The sequence below is a fragment of the Lissotriton vulgaris genome, chromosome 7 (genome assembly GCF_964263255.1).
Source record: "Lissotriton vulgaris chromosome 7, aLisVul1.2, whole genome shotgun sequence".
In the NCBI taxonomy this organism is placed as follows: Eukaryota; Metazoa; Chordata; class Amphibia; order Caudata; family Salamandridae; genus Lissotriton; species Lissotriton vulgaris.
In genome coordinates, this window is record NC_141695.1 from 844,153,981 (window position 1) to 844,173,589 (window position 19,609).

Here is a 19,609-nt window from a genome sequence, read left to right on the forward strand (position 1 = left end):
GCCAAGTGAACCCTCAGCGAGGAGGAGCGCAGATTTTTGTTGAGCAGGTGCGTGAGGTACTTTAGCACTGTTGAGTCCTTTTTCATCTTATTGTGTAGCTTTTCCCTCCAGCACCACAGTGTAAATCTCTTCCATTTCGCTACGTAGCACTTCCGTGTGCTGGGTCTTCGTGCTTCCCGAAGTACCCTTGGGGTGCTTTCTGGCAGTTTCAAATGCGCAAACTCCATGTCCTCAGGAGCCACGCTACGAGGCTCAGGCTCTCTGGCTCCGGGTGCAGCACTTCTCCATTTTGCATGGAGAGTAGGTCTTTTCTTCTCCTGAATCTGTGGGGTGCACTCTGTCTCATCTCCATGATCTGAGAGAGCCATGTCTGCCTGGCCCACTGTGGTGCGACCAGTGTCAGGATCATGTTGCTCGCTCTGCCCTTGCTGAGTACCTTGTGTATCAGCGGTATGGGAGGGGGGGGGGGGGGGGGGGAAGAAGCGTAAGCAAATGTCCTGGACCAGTCTATCCATAGGGCATTCCCCAGGGAGCCCTCCCCGGGCTGCCTGGATGCAAAGTTTTGGCATTTTGCATTCTGGCGTGTTGCAAACAGGTCTACCGACTGTGTCCCCCACCTGTCGAAGAGCCTTCTCGTCTCTTGTGCACTAAGCTCACACTCGTGGGATGCCGATGTCTGTCTGCTGAGCCAGTCCGCTTCTACATTGTCCTTTCCTGGTAGATGTATGGCTAGCAGGTCTATCTTGAGTGGGATGGCCCATCTCCATATCTCCTGCGCTAGTTTCGAAAGCTGGGCTGATTGTGTCCCCCCTGCTTGTTGATGTAAAACATCGCTGTTGTGTTGTCTGTCTGGATCAACACTCTCTGGATGTACAGTTTTGTTTGGAAGGCCTTTATGGCTAGGAAAACGGTCTTCAACTCCAGGTAATTAATGTGTGACCGCATCTGCTGGTGTCCACAGGCATCTTACTTTGACTTTCTCCATGTGAGCGCCCCACCCATCCCGTCTGGGACGCGTCTGTGATAATGGTCACTGTTGGCGTTGGTTGCTCTGTAAGGTGTCAATCTGTGCTCCCAGGAAGATTTTTATTTGTTCTGGTTTCAAGGAGGATTTTCCCCAGTGGATGGAGAATCCTAGGTTCATCAGTGTGCTGGTCACTCTGTGTGTGCTGCTTGCACATTTTGTATGAGCTTGCTTTGATCAGCCAGTCGTCCAGGTAAGGGTACACGTGTATCCCTTCCCTTCGTAGGTGTGCTGCGACTGTTGCGAGGCACTTTGTGAAAAACCCTTGGTGCGGATTTGAGCCCGAACGCCAGGGTTGTGAACTAGTAGTGGTCTTCTCAGACTATGAATCTGAGGAGGTGCTTGTGGCCCCTGTTCATTGGGATGTGCAGGTAGGCATCTTTTAGGTCTATGGTGACCATAAAGTCCCCGCCTTGCAATTGAGGGAGTACCTCTTGTAGGGAGGTCATCTTGAACCTTTGCGTTCTTACGAACTTGTTTAAAAATCTTAGGTCCAGGATGGGTCTCATAGTTTCGTCCACCTTTGGTACCAGGAAGAATGTGGAGTATACGCCATTGTTCCTTTCCCTGTAAGGTACTGGTTCTAAGGCTTGCTTTTGCAGGAGCTCCTTTGCTTCCTCACGAAGGAGCTCTAGGTCTTTCCTTGCTAGTGGCCTTCTTGGCTTCCTGTCCGTTGGCTTTCCTACCAACTTTATGCAGTACCCGTACTGTATAATGTTGAGTACCCATTTGTCTGATGTTCTACTTTTCCACTCCCTGAAGAAGTGTTTCAGTCTTCCTCCCACTGGTCTTACATGTACGGAGGTGTCTAGTTCGCGTAACTCCTGTCCGATGTGTTTGTGCTCCACCCTTGGAGTTTTTGCTCGGGTGGGCACATGGAGTTTTATTGAGTCACTTAGAGGCGGGTTGCTGTCCCCCTCCCTTATTCTGTCCACGTCCACTCTCCCGCCAAATGACTGGCCTCTTGGTTGGTACTGCCAGGACTGTTTTTGCTGCCCCTGCTGGGTGTCTGCTTGGTGGGCTTGTTGGAACACCTGGTGTGATGTTCCTGACTGGTTTCCTCCCCTCCAGTTAGGTCTTTGTGACAGGGCGCCCCTTTTAGTACCTCTGAACTGCAATGCCCCCATGGATCTTGCAATCTTGTTATCCTTCAGCTGGCTGAGTTTCTCGTCAACTGGGGCTCCGAACAGCGTTTCTCCGTTGAACGGTGTGTTAAGATGCTGTGCTGCACTTCTGGCTTGAAGCCCGAAATCCTGAGCCAGGCCTGTTCTCTCCATGATGCCCATCATCATGAGCCTGCTGGAGGTGTCTGCTCCGTCCAGGGTAGTCTTGAGGCAAGAATTGGCTACATTCTTCCCCTCTTCGACAAGATTTTCAGGTCTTTGCTTGAATTCCTGTGGCATGTTCTTTATTAACTGGCCCAGCTCTTCCAGGATCTGGTATTGGTGCCTGTTGAGCAGTGCATTGGAATTTGCCATGTGCCAGTGCATTGCGGCGTTCCGTTCAATTCTTCTCCCCACCAGGTCCATCCTCTTGCTTTGTCTGGAGGTGGCCCAGAAGTGGTAGGCACATTGGCCCTCTTTCTTGCCGTGGCTGCGATGATTGAGTCTGCTGAGACCGATCCCTGAATGTTGGGTGGGTCCTTGGAGGAATGTTTATACTTTTTCTCTGTTCTGGGAGGGACTGCTTTGCATGTAGCTGGTTCCTTGAAAGCCTCTTTTCCCTGTGCCATGACACTGCCGAGCATGGGCAGGAACTGCCTCCTTGTTTGTGTAGGGAGCAGTGTCTCGAGAAGTAAGTCTGCTTTCTGCTTTTCTTAGTCGAGTTTTACTTTGAAAACTGCAGCAGCATTCATGATGACTGTATTGTAGACTCCGATGTCATCTGGCAGCGAGGGCCTTGAGGGATACGTGTCGACTGCTTCCTCTGGGCTTTCAGTGTCGACGTCCTGCCAGTCTATTTCCTGAGCCTCCGAGGATGCAGACCCGAGGAGTGTCCTGCGGTCGTCGTCTCCTTCATCCTCGTAGTAGGAGGCCTCCTCCTCTCCTCGGTCGTCGAAGGTCTCGATGCCCACCGACTGTCCGACGTCGTAGTCCTCCTCCTCAGATTCCTCGACCACCTGTACCCTAGGTTTCGTCGGGATTGTGTATTCCTTCATCCTGGCGTTGAAATCTTTTTTCCGCTGCAGGATGTTTTTTATCTCAGCCTCGAGGCGTCTTTTCTTTTTCTCCATTTCATCCGCGTGGTCTGCGTTGAATGGATCGGCCGCTCTTTTCGGCACTGAGCCGACTTTCGTCGAAGGTTTCAGTGCCGAGCTGGCTCTCTGGTCCTTCGTCGGCGCTGCAGCGCCCTTCGGGTCCCTTTCCCTCAGCGTCGAACGCTCACTTTTGGGGGCGATTTTCAACGTCTTCTCCTGTTCTCCAGCTCTCGGCGCCTGGGAGTCCTTCTCAGAGAATCCGCTGTGCCTTGGTGTAGCCCGGACGCTGAAGTTTTCGGCGTCAGCGCTTTCCAGGTTTTGCCCTCAATTTTGAGACTCTGGGTCTCTCGGTGCCTTAGGGGCCGTAGAGTCTCCTACCTTCTTTAGAGTCTTCTTAATATAGGTCTCTACGACCGTGTAGCCGTCGTGTTCGGCGGCGTGGCCCTCTTCGTCCGATGATAGCCCCAGGTATCAAAGGGACGGTGGCTGTCCCTTGCCCTGCATGGTGGCGTTGGCTATCCTCTGTCTCTTTCTCACTCGAAGAGTCTTCGGCATGAAGGCGGAGCAGGCGTTGCAGTCCTCGCTCTCATGGTCGACCGGTAGGCAAAGGTTGCAGACCGGGTGCTGGTCCTTCATCGCGTACTTGTGGTGGCAGTTACGGCAGAATTTGAAAGGAGTGTTGTCCATCTCGTGCGTTCAGGGGGGCTCCCTGAGCTTGCATTCTCCGATGGACGTCAAAGTTCTTGAAGTTCTTCTTCTCCTTCGTCGTCCTCTTCGATGATTTAGTCTCCTGTAGTCTTCTCAATCTCTTTTCTTGCAAAAGGTGCGTCTTTTCTTCTTTCTCCAAAAATGTCTGGAGCCCTTTCGGGAATGATCCAGACCCAACCAAGGAAAAAAGAATTTGAAGATGGCATCCAGGAGTGGGAGCTTCCGCGGGAAGCGTGCCGACGTCACCAGAAAAACACCAAAGGTGGGACGTCGACGCCCACCTGGGCTACGAAAAAAAAAAAAAGAAAGAAAAGACTACGAATCCGGACCCAACCACAAGACCGTGGAATAATGCACAGCATAGTGAATCCAGAAAGATTCACGCTGCAAAACTGAGGAGAGACTATTCCCAAGCTGAAGTGCTGCTTGGGGGATTGGCCTGCAGTGGTTGCCTTGCTGCCAAAGGGAGGAGAAAGAACTTAGTGGACTTTTCTTTCAACTTGTGCAAAGATCTCCAAGGGCTTGGAAGAGAGCTTGCCGCCTGACCGAAGTCCCAGGATCAGTGGACTTCACCATCCTTTGTGAATTGCTGCTGGAAACAAGTGGCTACAGAGGAAGGGAGCTGTGACCGACTCTCACAACTGGCCCGGTGTCCTGTAGGCACCGCACCAAGCAACGTCTGCCTCGAACAAGGCAAGCTCTGCGCTCACAGACTCAGTCAACAAGCCGTAGCCTGCACCGCGACTGGAAGGACACCGCGACGTGCAACGCCTCGCTACCCCGAATCGAACTGGTCTGACCGACGCGGTCACTGTTGCTGACTTAGAGTCCTGTGACCGCACCGGAGTTGGGCACCGCCTCACACGCTTTGCGACGCACCGCCTGACTCGCACAGCTATACAGACTGATCAACGCCAGCTCCCAAACTCCGGTCGCAGCACCATAAAGCTGAAAGCAAGACAACGAGCAACGTTCGCCTCGAACAACGCAAGCTCTGATCTCTACGAGTCAGTCCCGCCGCGTCAACGAGCCGTAGCCTGCATCACGACTGGAAGGACACCGTGACTTGCAAGGCTTTCTTTTTCTACACCGCGGCGAACCCCGGAACCGGCTCGCACATCCGTGCCGGCCGCCTCAAGGAAAAGGTACTGTGACTGAGTGTTGACATTTGAGTGGGCCCGGACCGCCGCGGTCCGCTGGATTTGTTAGACAGTGTTCTTTTCAGCAAAGCTGTAGCCGAACAATGCTACAGACTCGCACAGAATCTTGAATTAAACCTTATTTTAACCTGAACTCTGGAACCTTAATAGTACTGTGATTTCGTTTTGTCGTTTATTGGTCTTGTGATAACTATAAAAAGTATACTTATTTTTTATATAAAACGTGTGGTGTCCATTTGTAGTTTTGTCAGTGGGGTACTGTATGTGGTCACAACTGCTTAACTTACATCACCTCTGAAATAAGCCTGGACTGCTCACGCCACGCTGCCTAGAGGGTGAGCAGGAGTAATTTTGAGAGAGTAATTCCTTTGCCCTGACTAGAGGCGAGGGTCCCTGCTTGTCACAAGTACCTACCTGTGCCAACCAGAGACCCCCAATTCTAACAGTGGTTCTGCTCAGTCACTTGTGACAGTATGCTACAAAAACATACTTCATATATTAATATACCAACCATTCAATCACTAAAACAAGAAAGCACTGAATCGATTTGAACACTGCTTTGAAACTACATGACACACAAATGGTTACATTACAATGTACACTAGAATTTAAAGCAATTTAAGTACTTAAAACTAAAACTGGTAGAAGTCATTAGGAATTTATTTACACAATTGTTAAGGTACACAAATACAGTGGCAATACAAATGAGTTCGAGATATTGGTTACCAATACAGTACACAGGTTTATACAGACATTCTAGATACATTTCTTGAAGTGGCAATGAGGGAGTTTTAACTATTGTGAAAAGGGCAAAATCTGTCCACAACCAAAAACAGTTCTACACTTGCATTTGAGCCCACTCAAACAGTACACAGCTAAGGTTCAGACTACATGGAGGAAGGTAAAGATTGCCTTTAATCTCTTGCGAGTATATCATACTTCACAGATATTTACATAGAAAGCACGCCTGACGCTAGTGCACATGCCTAAAGTGATAACATCTCTGTATGAAAAGATCTATGCACATTTCCCAACTGACCAAACGGTCCATTTTTTGGATGCACTTCAGACAGCATACAGGTTCCCAGACTTCTGAGCACTCCCAAGGACCCAGGCGTTGCTCTGAAATAGTCAGACTGACTGAAAATGACAGACAGGAATAATTTGTGCCTTTGAATGTGCAGAGTCAGTTAAAGGACAAGAAACAAACACTTGAACAGCAACAGAAAACAATACACATTCGTAAAACACTTGATTATACTAACTGTAAGAACATTTTAGGAAACCAGTTTAATCTGCCATATTTTAACTTGGGAATAAAAGTCTTCGGTCCAGTAACAAAGTCATGGTTACAGTGCACTCTCTTCAATACTGAAAGAGGGTTCTATGGGGCGAGGAAGAGGAAGAGAACAGGAGGGGTACATTTGTGGATGTTGCAGGAAGACAAAAGGTTTAGTTTCTCCCTTCATATGAATGTTTTAGAACTACAATTTTTAATCTGAATTCCACTTATGTGAATTGGTACTAATCCTTGGGTCACTTTCACTTATCGCCAACTCAATCAAGAATTCGGCAATGCTACTTTCCAACAGCCATTAACTATACAGAGAATAAAAAAAACAAAAGAAAAAAGCTAAATTCCCCATATGCAGATCTTGGATGTAAAGCGAGGCATCCCGATGGGCCTGCACACCGTCTGCTCCAATTCCACCTTTCCACACAAGGGATTTTGTTTACAAGCATTGGTCCTTAGTCCTGCTTTAAAGGTTGACCTGAATTAGCAACAAGTACCAGCAGGATTCAACGCCAGCACCCACTGAATAAACGGCAGTGCCTGCAACCCTACCACAATGTGAACTGCAGACTTTGGCTGTAATGGTGATAATGTGGTTCTGTGCAACTCACCAAGTAGAAAATATTTAATTAAAACTAAAAAGATACGGCCATATGTGAAATCACTGATATATATTCTTCACATGCTTCTTGAGATAGCAGACATGTCGTAGATTTAAATAACCATCCGCCCACTATTTACTGTACTAGGAACAATGTCTTTCAGGACCGCAGATTTAGACACAGAATTTCAGCAATCCATGGTAGTGGATTGCAAAGCTATGAAACAAATTCAAATGAATAACAGACATTTTAAAATAAAAAAACATTTGAAAAAATAAGATCATACAAAAAGTACAGTTTAAATAAAATCTGATTGCTTCAGTTCACAACAAGCTCCAACCCTCCTGTGTAATGAATTTAGCAGAAATTTCAAGTCATTTTAGCTTTACTTCAGGTTATTCAAATTCTAAATTTTTACAGTGAATAGTAAAAGACTGACACAAGCCCAATAGTTTAGCAAAATGATATAAAACTCTTAAACAACGTAAAAGATTTATAGTTACAGTAGAACAATAAAAAGGGCTACTGTCTACCGCCCGTGGAGGAAAACTAAAATGGCTATTCTGTATTCAGCGGAAAACCATTAAGATGCCTCTTAGCAGCCCTCTTGCTACAGAGTTTCATTTTAGGGCATCAAAGTTTGTGTTCAAAGCTTCCCGCGATGGCAGCTGCGAGTTTGTCCATTGTCCCTTGAGCATCTTTGTAAAAGGCATGGCGAGCTCCAGGTGAATTGTTCAGTCCTGTTTTTGCTAGTAAAGCCATTGGTAAGATACTAGATCAGCCATGCACGATCTGCCCTCCGCGGCAGAGCTGCTCTCATCGGTGAACAGCAGACTGAAGTCCACTAGGCGCTACTCGGCCGGGGATCTGCGAGTCAAAGAACATGTTAGAATCAGTAAAAATCCTAGTAGGATTCTCAGCAGAGGGATCCTCAAAGGAGGGTTCACACTCTGCCCAAACAATAAATACTTCCTTTCATCTTGCATGCATTTCAGTTCGGATCACAAAGTTTGAATGTGATGGTTGTGTGTTGCGGGTACAGGGGATTCTGCAGGAGTAAAGCTATGAATCTGCAAAATATGATAACACGCAGAAGCACGCTGAAGAAATGGCTACTAAGTTCATGCTCAACGTACTCCACAAATCTTATGTACCAGATGGACAAACTATTAAAATGGCTGATCAAGATCAGATATGTAGCTAAGAATTTACCAGCAGGAAAAACACTTTTTAGCATTTCATGAGAAGCCTTCAACTTGGAATGACCAGTAATCATGATCTTAGGACAGAAATGTCTTGTAAACAGACAATTTGGGAACAAGAAAAAGAATAGAAATGGAAATTGCACGTTCACGAAAAAGATGCACAATTCAATATATAGGTAAAATGTTATTACGCCTAGCAAAACAACTGTTTAGGGAAGAGAAGGGTCTTATGCAAAACGTTCTTTTTCTGGAACCAAAAGATAAGAGCTCTAAAACCAGATGTCACACTGGTTAAAATGTTGCACTTCCAGGTACACCTCCTTTGTCCCGTGGCTCCCTTATTAGCCAAAATCATAAGTGCTTGAAACTGGTGGCATTACAGTGGACAATCAAATTTTCCGGTACCAAGCGGGCAGCAAAAAGGAGGATTGCGATGAAGGATAGTAAAGGACACCCTCACTTCCTGTAATTGCCAAAGGCTCACGACGAAAAAAAATCATAAGTTTTACAACATATCCAAAATTGTCAAATTCACTTTAACCCTCCAACCCATCTACACAGACAGCAACTGGACATAATGCAGAGCAAAAAGCATTACACATGGCAACATAAATTACAGGAAAAGATAAGCTGCAAGTGATGCATTAAAACATGCAATATTGTGATCATTGCTTGAAAATAATAGCAGAAGCAGTGAGTTAATGGAATCAATACAAATGGCTAATCGCAACTCCAATGAAACTTTTATTGCAAATTAGATCAACATTCTTCATATTAGCAAAACTCAAAAACAGATTGCACGGACTGGTCTGCTTTCATAATACCAAAAAAGCATCACAATATAGGTTAGGATTAGATTTTCTAAAAACACTCTTCGTTCGCCTCAAAGTCAGACATGTGTCAGTCTCACAAAGGCAGAGAATTTACTCCAATACGCACTGCTCCACAAGGTTAATGCAGATTACATGACAATCACAAAAAGAAAAAAATACCCAGAGGAGCAAGTCGTAGGATATTGAAAGCCAAATGCAAGAGTGCTGGATGGCACGTTTCTGGAGTAGCACTGGGTGTCTGTGGAATTTCACATAGTTGCCAAATTGGACGCAACTTTTGTTCTTCATTTTTCATCCCTACCTCTAGCTCAAAACAATCTCTACATTTTAACACAAATTGTTTCCTTGTGATTGGTTCAGAACGAAATAGAACGTATGAAGTAGACTGAGGGTCTGAAATGGTGTTCATGGAAAAAATATGCTAAATATCTGATTCCAAGTGACATTTAGTCACAGATGGACCAGTACTGGCTGAATGCAACATTTCACTATATTTGGGACTTGCTAGATTTGGGATAGAACAATCAGGTAAGCAGGGTAGTGCAGTCCCTTCCTATAAAGTTCTACTTTCACTGCAAGTTACAGATCCATTTCAGAGTTCGGCTAATTTACTTCATGTGTGCGCTTATTAAAACTACCAAGCTATGTAGATCCACAGCCAAACAAATATTTGTGAAATATGCGTCACTATGCTCCTTCCCTTTTTAGATTGACTACAGGAGCATAGTTTCTGCCTAACCATGTCTTTCAGGGCAATCACATTCTTGTTAAAGGCAGTTCAAATGGATTGTCCCCAAAGGCTGCATTTCATTTCTGGTAAAACCACCAGCTCCTGGATCAAGAAACAACTCACCCTAGTCTTAACAGTTTTGAAAGATGCACCAATTAACAAACACTGCAAATGTGTGGATCTTTACCAGAACCTCAGCGGTTACCACGTCGATCCCATATTCAGAGAAAAGATTAACTCCAGAGATTATGTACATCAATTACAATCATTTCACATATTGGGCCGCACAGGCTAGTGGCCAAGTGTCTACAATTCCATATTACATTCCAGGACAGTCTCACATGGTGGACATGGAAGCACGGAAGTCGGCAAAAACAGTTCAGTTGGATTTATTATTAGGCACCCTGACACGGGTGGTAAATGAATAGTGGGCTTTACACAAAGGTTTACTAGTCTTACCATTTTAGAGTAGAGCCCATAAGAACATTAACAAGCCTAATCAAGTTCAATGTCACACCAAACGGATGAACCAAGGTTTTAAGTGCAGATCTACATGCCTTCCAAGGATTACAAAAATCCACCAAAAACATTAGGTAACTGAAAAAATAATACGAAAAAAAGTAGATATAACAGACAAAAACAGCATTACATGAAATATATATGGCAAAAGTATTGTTGCTCAAAAGTTCTAATCCTATGACAAAAGTCAAACTTGAATCCTCAAGTACAGCGCGATGCATCACAAATCCATTTCACTGTTTAAACAAAAGTGGCAGAGCTACCAAGCTAAATAGTGCGGTCCACTCTGCCAAGGCGGTTCCACTCTGTCCATTCACGGAGGGGGACGATTTGCCCATGCTGTTTCAGACAAATATATGAAAGGCACTTAGTTTAGCTAGGTGGAGGTTTTTACGTAAACATGCAGAAGTATCTTAACATTTTCAAGCTCCTAAGATTTTGAATGAGCCCCCAAAATGTTTTTTCAGTTTAATAAAAGGAAAACTGAATATAAACGTCTGACAAAGAATATTTGCTACAAGTCAGCCAAAGCTTAAACTGGAGAAGACAGACAGTATGGCATGCAATAGAAGTGCAGTGGTACCCGTTTCATCGTCTGATGTGCCATCTTATGTCTTTAGTTATGGGTGCATGTTAATTATTATGTGGACAAAGCACAATTGAAGGCTGCCTTAAATCTTGTCTAGGCTCAATTACTGAAGGCATCAAAATACTTTTAGGAATGAATGTGGGCAGTACCGATACAAGACTCTAGCAAAGCTAGAAACTGCGGGGCTTGAGGCCAAATGCCAATAGCAGAAGCGCATCTAGGAACTGCCTGCATCTAGCTCAACAGCAGCAGACGCAAAACCTCCAGTTGTGGTGATCATCATAAGGAACTGGAATTACTCAACTTAGCTTGATGTTGTACGAAGTTTATGGCAGTGTATTTTGCAGTAGAATGGACCGTGGAATAGTGTTTCGCCATTCCAGTCTTTAAAAGCCCTACACAGCCTCTCGTATATATTGGAACTCCGATCTAAAACCGCACAAGTGGTAACAAGAGCTTTTATGACTGAGGTACTCAAGACAAGATCTCAAGCAGCAAAAATCTGCATTGGAATAAATGATTGGCGCATGATGGGTGTGAGGTACCACAGGCAGTTGGCATGGATCTGTGACAAATACCATAGAACTGATCAGAGGCGCGCATGGAGTGAGCCAAGTAGTTCTGTAACAGTCGTATTTAGCAGAAAGGCAAGGTATCACTCAGAAAATAAGACTACTGGCCGAGGTAGTGGAGGCAGATTTGTTACGAATATACTAGAGGCATTACTGACCCCTCTAGAAGCCTTACATATACCAACAACACTGGCAACTAAGGGAAACAGGTTAGTAAACCTTGCATGTAAATTACTCCAAGTACTGCAATATTAGTCCCATAACGTAAAAAAATAAATAAAGAACTACGGTGATGGCGACCCAGAGATAGAAGACCGAAATCACCTACTTATGCTTTCACACAAACACTGTTCTCTGAACAGCTTTAAGCCAAAAATTCAATTTTCAGCATCCTCAAAATTGTTTAAGGTATTGTGAACTTAAGGCTAGCATTTAAGCAGTTATTAAGGCTTTGACAAGACCTAAGGGAAGTATCCACGAAGATAACCTTGATAACCAACATACTGATTTACAACCCTTTAACACCCACTTCTGACTGGGTTCCTGAGGCTATCAAAGAGCAAGGCACAGTGATTTGACGGCAGTGCTACTGTATAAATTACAGTTCATTCCAATTACGCGCTTATGTAAAACAACTAATCCTCAAAGCACCATTTTCAAGAGTGAATGGTCAGGAACTGGAAAGCAATTGGAATTCAGTTGATTCTGACAGCCCAAGCCATGAACTATATGCTTTGAGGTAAGCTCACCAAGCCACTAAAACGCATGGTGTCTGAAGACAGGATGGACATCATACTCACCCAAGAAGGCCTTGAAATGCGACGAGCGGCTACTTGCCATCGTGCTCGGAGGGAGCGCTATTCTGAGGTGGGGAGGGGGGGAAGGGGACGGGAGATAGCCATTTGTAACCATGTAATTGCCCAAAATATCAGGATTTCACAGAAAATTCAACCACAAAGAACTTCATATTTGTTTAAGATACTTAACATTTCCCTAGTATAAACAAATAAATTAATAAAAGCATCCAAATTAAACAAAAAAAATTGGAAGCCGAGTAGATTAGGGGTACAAGTGACAGGAGCCAAGTCAGGAGGTGTATGTGTATAAATGGACAGAGCAAGCTGAATCTTGGGTGAGTCTTAAGAAAATGCACAGGCCCAGTGGCTCAAGAGGTAGTCTGTGGATGAGGAATACCAGTGTCATGAATAAAATAGTCAGTGAATCATTGGAACATGTTTGACTGGGTCGAAGCATGTGCAAGATGTGTTTATCTGTAAACCTGTGGTAAGTCAAAGGCTAATAGAATACCAACAGAGACAAGTATTATGGAAGGGGGTCCTCGAAGCATAGGTACATGTACTGGTGTTGCAAGAACATGCCAGTTGGAAATACTGATGCTAGGGTTATCTGTTATGGGGTGTGGGTGATTGGTGAGATTAGTAACATGCATCTAGCATCAGTGGGGTCTGCCGGGGAGTTGTGGGAAAACATGAACGGTTATAAGTGGGACTGCGCCAAGTAGCATGTCCAAGAAAAGCAAATAAGTAGCCAAGGAGAGTGGAGGTGGCATATGGCTGAGGCCAGGGACCTGAAGGGCGTCCCATGTGCACGAGACCCCAGGGCATTCAGTTGAACATGGAAGTATAGATTTGTAAACATAAGTGGTGTTAGTAGAATGAAAGTTTTATATAAAAGGTGAAGTGGGAGCACATCTGTGCAGAGCCAGGGCATGCTGCGGAATTAAATGTTTGGGGCTAGTGACTGTATGCCAAGATGGCCATGAATGGGTGGAGGACATATGGTGAGGGACATATATGGGCATGGCATAATAACGAGAGAAACATGCTATGATTTCAGAGCATACTTTAGTATAATCAATGCGGTTTCCATTCTAGCCCCTTGGCAGCAATAGTTTTCTGATCATATGGTAAGGAAGCTGGCAGGATGTAGAACTTGCATTTTGAGCAATATATTAATATATCCTATTGCCAGTCAACAAATGATCACATCCATGCTGATAACAGCTATACAAAATACTCAGCTTGCAATAAAACCATAACTGGCTTTAATGTAATAAATAGGTTTTCCATTTGGAGACTAGCTGTGTTTAAATTTGCTAATGGTAAGGCAGCACAAAATCTATCAAAGGAACACAAGTAATATGCATTCATAGCAGATTAATCATACAGTACAGACTACTGTACTCTGAAGAACTGACAAGACAATACTACACTAAATAACGTCTAAATGTACTTGTTGCCTGTTACTGAAGTGCTTATTAATCACAACATACAATCACTTTGACTTAGCTAAGTATTTCATGTGCTCCAGAAGCAACACTTATGAACTGACCAGTACATAATATTGCGATTTAGGTTCTAGGACTAAAGAGAAGCCCTTGCCGAGTGTGCATAACATAGGAATATGAACTCTCATACAAAATACTAAAGCACTGCATAATAGTTCACATGTACCGACAGATACTTATAACGTTCATCGATTTCTAGCCCAGGTTCAGCGGACCTAAAGGCATCCAGATGAAGCCAAACTTTCGTTTTTAAGAAGGAATTTACCGCACACTTCAATTTATCTGGCAAGAATAAGTTCTCATGACCGTGTCAGTGTTCGAACCGTAGGAGGCACCCAGTAGTTCTTCAGTCATAAATCAATGGAATTATAAAAAGGAGAGGATTAAACTTTCCTTTCTTCACTAAAGCTTAACAATAGTCTTTAAAAACATGCCGCACTCCAATATCCAGTGGGGTTATCATGAAGACTAAAGAATAAGTTACTTACCTTCGGTAACAATGTATCTGTAAGTAACATTCGTTATAGATTCCTTACTTTAGAATTACCCCCAGGCGTCAGACTGGATCCAGAGAATTTTTTCCTCAGCAGTACCCCTGCGTGGTCGACTCAGTGTCACTCGTAATCGCAGAGATGACGTCGCGGTGTCTACTTATACACCACCCCTTTGCGCTGACGTCAGTTCGGACACTACTTTTCATGCCAGTAGTGCAGAACTATGAAAGATACGGAATACTGGTGCACCACACTAGGGCCTGCAAGGGAGTCCCTATCCCTAGAAGTCAGTTCGCCGAGAGGGGAGGATGGGTGGGGCGGTAAGGAATCTATAAATAATGTATGTCTCTTACAGATACATCATTACTGAAGGTGAATTCTACAAATGGAAAGGAGCGTCAATGTATCCTCTATGGTATCCAATCAATTCTTATTTTTCGTGACTCAAATCCATAGGCAAACTGGTTTCATATGTGTTTTCCATTTATTAATTCAAAGGAAAAGCTCCAAAATGTAACTGTATCCAATCGTCAGCCAAATATAATATCCAATCATCAGCCCTACGCATTTCGTCCTCACTTGGGCGTCATCAGGGCTCCAATGCATCTCCTAAGAGTTTATCCTTACAGTTCTTCAACTCTTCATGAGCTCAATTCAGCTGCATACGATAGCGGATACATTAACGCTTCTTTCCATTTGTAGAATTCATTTTTGAGGACTGGGTCTATGGCGGTGGGATCTGGGAGAGTGAAGCGTCATTTATATAGGACTTCGTGATTTGCAAAATAAGACTTTGAATTGCTCACCAGTGTGCTTGGTTGTTGTGCCCTAATTGCCTAAAGGAAAGAGACATTATCATTACTGAAGGGGATTCACTTGTTCATCTGAAAGACAATTAGTTATAGATTCCTTACCTTAGAATAGATACCCCAACAATGCCAACCCTGGAGGAGGGACTGCGAACAAGGTTGACACCAGAAAGTCCTGGAGGACAGAATGGGCAAAGTAGCCATCCCTCCGCACTGGACTATCCAGGCAGTAATGTCTAGTTAACATGTGCATTGAAGACGCCTGCCAGATGTCAATGAATAGGACTCCTTGTGACAAAGCAGTAGTTGCTGCCTTAGGTTCCTTTTTAGCTAAAGTGTAACAAATCTTTATACAAAGGGCGACCCAGAGATTTTTAGCACAGCCTGACATTTCTGGTCACCTACATAGCCAACAAAGAGGTGATCGCCCACCCGGAAATCCTTTGCGCGGTCAAGGTAGGACGGCGCATGTTTCGGGTCAAGAAGGTGGAGTCTCTCCTCCTCCTTGGAAGGAGGCGGAAAAAAGGTGGGCACAGTGATGGTCTGTCCGATGTGAAAAGGAGTGACAACTTTAGGTAGGAACGAGGGTCTCACTCGAAGAACCACTTTGTCAGGATGCACCAGGGGCTTAGAAGAAAGCCTGAAGCTCACTCATTCTGCGAGCAGAGGTGATGGCAACAAGAAAAGCAGTCTTCAGAGTGATCAGTCTAAGAGGACAGTTGTAAAGAGGCTCAAAGGAAGCGCACATAAGGTAAGTCAAAACAAGTGGAGGGACGCCTAGCTGCTAAGATGACATGACAAACTTCGGGTGAAAGGTCAAAGCTGTCAACGGTCGCTCAATCTCTACGCAAGTAGGTGAAGGTTGGACATGTTCGGGTGGAGAACAGTCCCTTGCTGCTGCAACAGAATATCCTCCCGGAGGATCAATCGCCATGCTCGGGGTACCACTCTTTGTGCCCAGTCCGGTGCCACAAGAAGGACTTGGGGCGGATCGCGCTGAGCTCCAGGACTCTGGGCAGAAGTGGTACAGGCAGAAAGGCGTACAGAAGAAAACTGTTCCACTTGCGACAGAAAGCGTAGCTGAGCGAGGGCCGTCTTGGAAATTTCAACACGCATAACTGCTGACATTGCGCGTTCTCTTTTGTGGTGTACAGATCTAACCAAGTCTCTCCCAACTGCTGAAAGAGTCCTTGGACCACTTCTGAGTGAAGACGGCATTCGTGATCCACCAGGCACTGACGGCTAAGTTTGTCCACCATGGTGTTCAGGGAATCTGTCGGGTGTTAAACTGCCAGGGTTATGCCCTGATGTTCCAGCCATGTCCAAAGTTGAAGAGCCTCTTGAAATAGGGTCTACAACCCCAACCTGCCCTGTTTGTTACAGGACCACATGGAAGTGGCGTTGTACGTGAACACCCTTGAGGGAGTGAAGGAAGGACTTCAGTGCCAGTCTAATATCCCAAAGCTCCAACAGGTTGATAGACTACACTGATCTCCGCCTCTCCCAGGTTGCTGCCCCATCCCTGAAGTGATGCATCGGTCACCACCGTGAGATCTGGTTGGGGGAGGGATCTGCCTCTGACCCAATCCTGGTTCGTCAACCACCACTGTAGTCTTTACGCAGTTCCCTTCAAAATCTGGACGTAGTCGGAAAGATACCCCAGATGAATTTCAGGTCCCATTGCAGAGCCCGCATATGCCATCTGGCATGATCCACCAGCAGGATGCAGGAGGCCATGAGGCCAAGCAGCCTCAGGGTCATTTTCACTGAAATCCTGAATAGAGGTGAAACATCGGTATCATAGCCTGATTATCCTGGACTCGTTCGGGAGGATGGGCCCGAAACCGCACTGTGTCCAGAACAGCCCTAATGAAATGGAGGGACAGAGGGGAATCAGGTGTGACTTCAGCACGTTGATAGTGAACACCAGCAAATGCAGGAAGTCCGCCGTAGTCTGGAAATGGGAGACAGCCTGGGGCGAGGCCACCTTCACCAGTCAATCGTCGAGATAGGGGGAAGACTGGAACCCCTGATCTGTGCAGGTGAGCTGGAACCAAGGCAACCACCGCCATCTTTTTGGACACTGAAGGGGCGCTGGTAAGGTCAAAGGGGAGCAATGTGAACTGAAAATGCTTGTGGCCTACCGTCAACCTCAGTGTGCTGGCAGGACTGGGATATGGAAATAGGGGTCCAGCAAGTCCAACACTGCCATCCAGTCTCCAGGGTTGAGGGCAGACAGGATCTGAGCCAACAGGAGCATTTTAACTTCTCCTTCCGGAGGAAGCGGTTGAAGGCCCTGAGGTCTAGGATAGGACGCAGGCCCTTCTCCGCTTGGGCACCAGAAAGTAGAGGGGATAGCTACCACAACCTACTTCTGGCGCAGGAACCCTTTTGATAGCTCCCTTGGCCAAGAGAGCTGAAACTTCCTGGCTGAAAAGCGTGAAATGATCCTCCAACATGCGGTCAAGAGACGGTGCATGGAAGGAGGAGTAGTCTTGAAGGGGAGAGAAATATCCCCTACGGACTATCTGCAAAACCCACCTGTCTGACGAGATGGATTGCTAGTGGGGAAGGGGATGGCAAATCCAGCCACCCACTGGCCGCTGATGGGCCTGAAAGGTCAGACTAGGAGGGTTTGGAGGCTGCCGAAGGGTGGGAAAGGGTGAACTGATGCCCCGCTGGCTCCCAGACCTGCGTCACTGGGTCCCGGGTCCCACGTCCACAGCAACGCAGAGGCTGGGCAGCTTGCGTGGACCAGATGTGGTAGGGTGGCTCTTCCGTAGATATAAAAGGGGTGAAAGACAGACTGTATGGGATGATGCCACAAAGCCTAAGGATCTGGCCGTAGCTCGAGAAGCCCTTGAAGCACTCCAGCACAGAGTCTGCCTTGTTACCAAAAAGGAGACAGCAATTGAAGGGCATGTCCAGCAAAGTTGCTTGAACATACCCTGAAAAACTAAACGTTCTCAACCAGGCGTAGTGCAGAAGGACTACCCATGTGGCAATCATTCTGCCCGGGGAGTCGGTGGTATCCAATCCACAGCGAATCGTGAATTTTACTGCATCTCTCCCATCTGTCACAGTTTGGGAGATAACAGCCCTGGCCTCCTCAGGGCACTGCGGCAGCACTTGCGCAACTGTATCCCAAATTGTATGGTAGTATCGTCACAAGAGGCACGAGGTATTTACGGATCGCAGTGCCAAGCTGGAGGAAGAGAACATTTGCTTCCCAAGATGATCCAGCTTTTTGGATTCCTGGTCGGGAACAGCAGAATGGAATGTGCCCTTGGTAGAAGAAGCTTGGACCACCAAGCTCAGGTGAAAGGTGTTTGGTGAAGAATATGGGATCACCTGGGGCCAGGCCGTGGGCAATTGTCCGATCCACAGGATCTCCTGTGCTGGGCTTGGACCAAGTGCCCAGAAGGATGTCCATGGGGGCTTCAATGAAGGGAAAGAGGGGTTTGGAGGAAGTTGCAGCAGGTTGAAGCACCTCTAGGAGATTATTCAAGACAGCCACTGTAGAGAGCTCCAGAACCAAGGCCTTGGTTGCCCTATGCACCACCACAGCATAGGACGCTCCCTTCTCTATAACCATGGTAGGGGGAGAAAGCATGCCACAGTCTAGAGAAGTGTCCAGGCCACTTGCATCACCCAATTACTCTCTAACCTGTTCTTCCAGCTGGTCTGCCAAAGGGTCCAGCGACCCCTTCCAGTCCTCATCACCACCTTCAGGGTGATAGGGCACACCTGGGAACAGAAGTACTCTCTGGCATTGGATTAGATATCGGTCCGGCTCCATCTCGGGGGATGGGGATTGAGTTGGCCGGTTGCACAGCCGATGCCAGGAAAGGCATTGCTGGGATCGACAGAGCGAGGTCGACGGTGTGAGAAGGTGGCCTGATATGCAGTGCTCACTATTCTAGTGAACACTATGTATCAGTCCAGCAACCCTTATTGATGATTGGTTGTAAGTCAACCTTATAGACCAGCTATCCTAGTAGCGTGGATACGAGCAGTCTAAGGCTAAAGACTCGAGAGGGCGCGTTAAGCCAGCTGTTTACCACACATATACCCCTTGAATACCAAGTGAAAGGACACCACACAAGTGTTATGAAAATAAACAGTTATTTATTTAAAGATCACAACAGCCCTGTACTCTTTATGAGGACAGGGTACTAAGCACAAACCAAAACTCTTACAAAAATACTTAAGTTAGCACAGTATATACAAATGCCCGAGGGGCACGGAAAACCATATACTCTGAAAGTGGAATGCGAAATTCCTAGCAGGTAAGTACAGTACTAATAGCTTTTGGAATCGCTAGGACTTGACTAGGGAATCGTTAGATTATGTCTAGGAGGCCTAGGGGACTCGGGTGCAGTGGGTGCACTCTCACGCGAGATGCGGGACAAAAGTCTATGGTAGCTAGGAATTAGAAAGTTAGTGTTCTCGGGCGAACCCGACCTGGTAGGGAGAAAACGAAAGTAGATTCTGACCCTTGGATAGTGAGGCTATGCTGGGGCACCGAAATGCCGAAGTTACCTAGCCCAGGGGCTGCAGCTGCA

At 46.1% G+C, this 19,609-nt stretch overlaps 1 protein-coding gene across 4 annotated transcripts in view; it reads right to left on the reverse strand.

Moving 5' to 3' along the window:
- Positions 1 to 5,731: 5,731 nt before the first annotated feature.
- CSNK1D (casein kinase 1 delta) overlaps positions 5,732 to 19,609 on the reverse strand; it is a 268,548-nt gene continuing 254,670 nt past the window's right edge. For 2 of the 4 annotated variants that reach the window (XM_086931202.1, XM_086931204.1), the window contains exons 9-10: positions 12,234 to 12,295; positions 5,732 to 7,852 (exon numbers count right to left, since the gene is read on the reverse strand). In XM_086931202.1, coding sequence (XP_086787328.1) covers positions 12,263 to 12,295 — 33 coding nt within the window. In that variant the 3' untranslated portion in view covers positions 5,732 to 7,852; positions 12,234 to 12,262. The remainder of the gene's footprint in view (positions 7,853 to 12,233; positions 12,296 to 19,609) is intronic. The other 2 variants (XM_086931201.1, XM_086931203.1) reach the window with 1 other exon arrangement.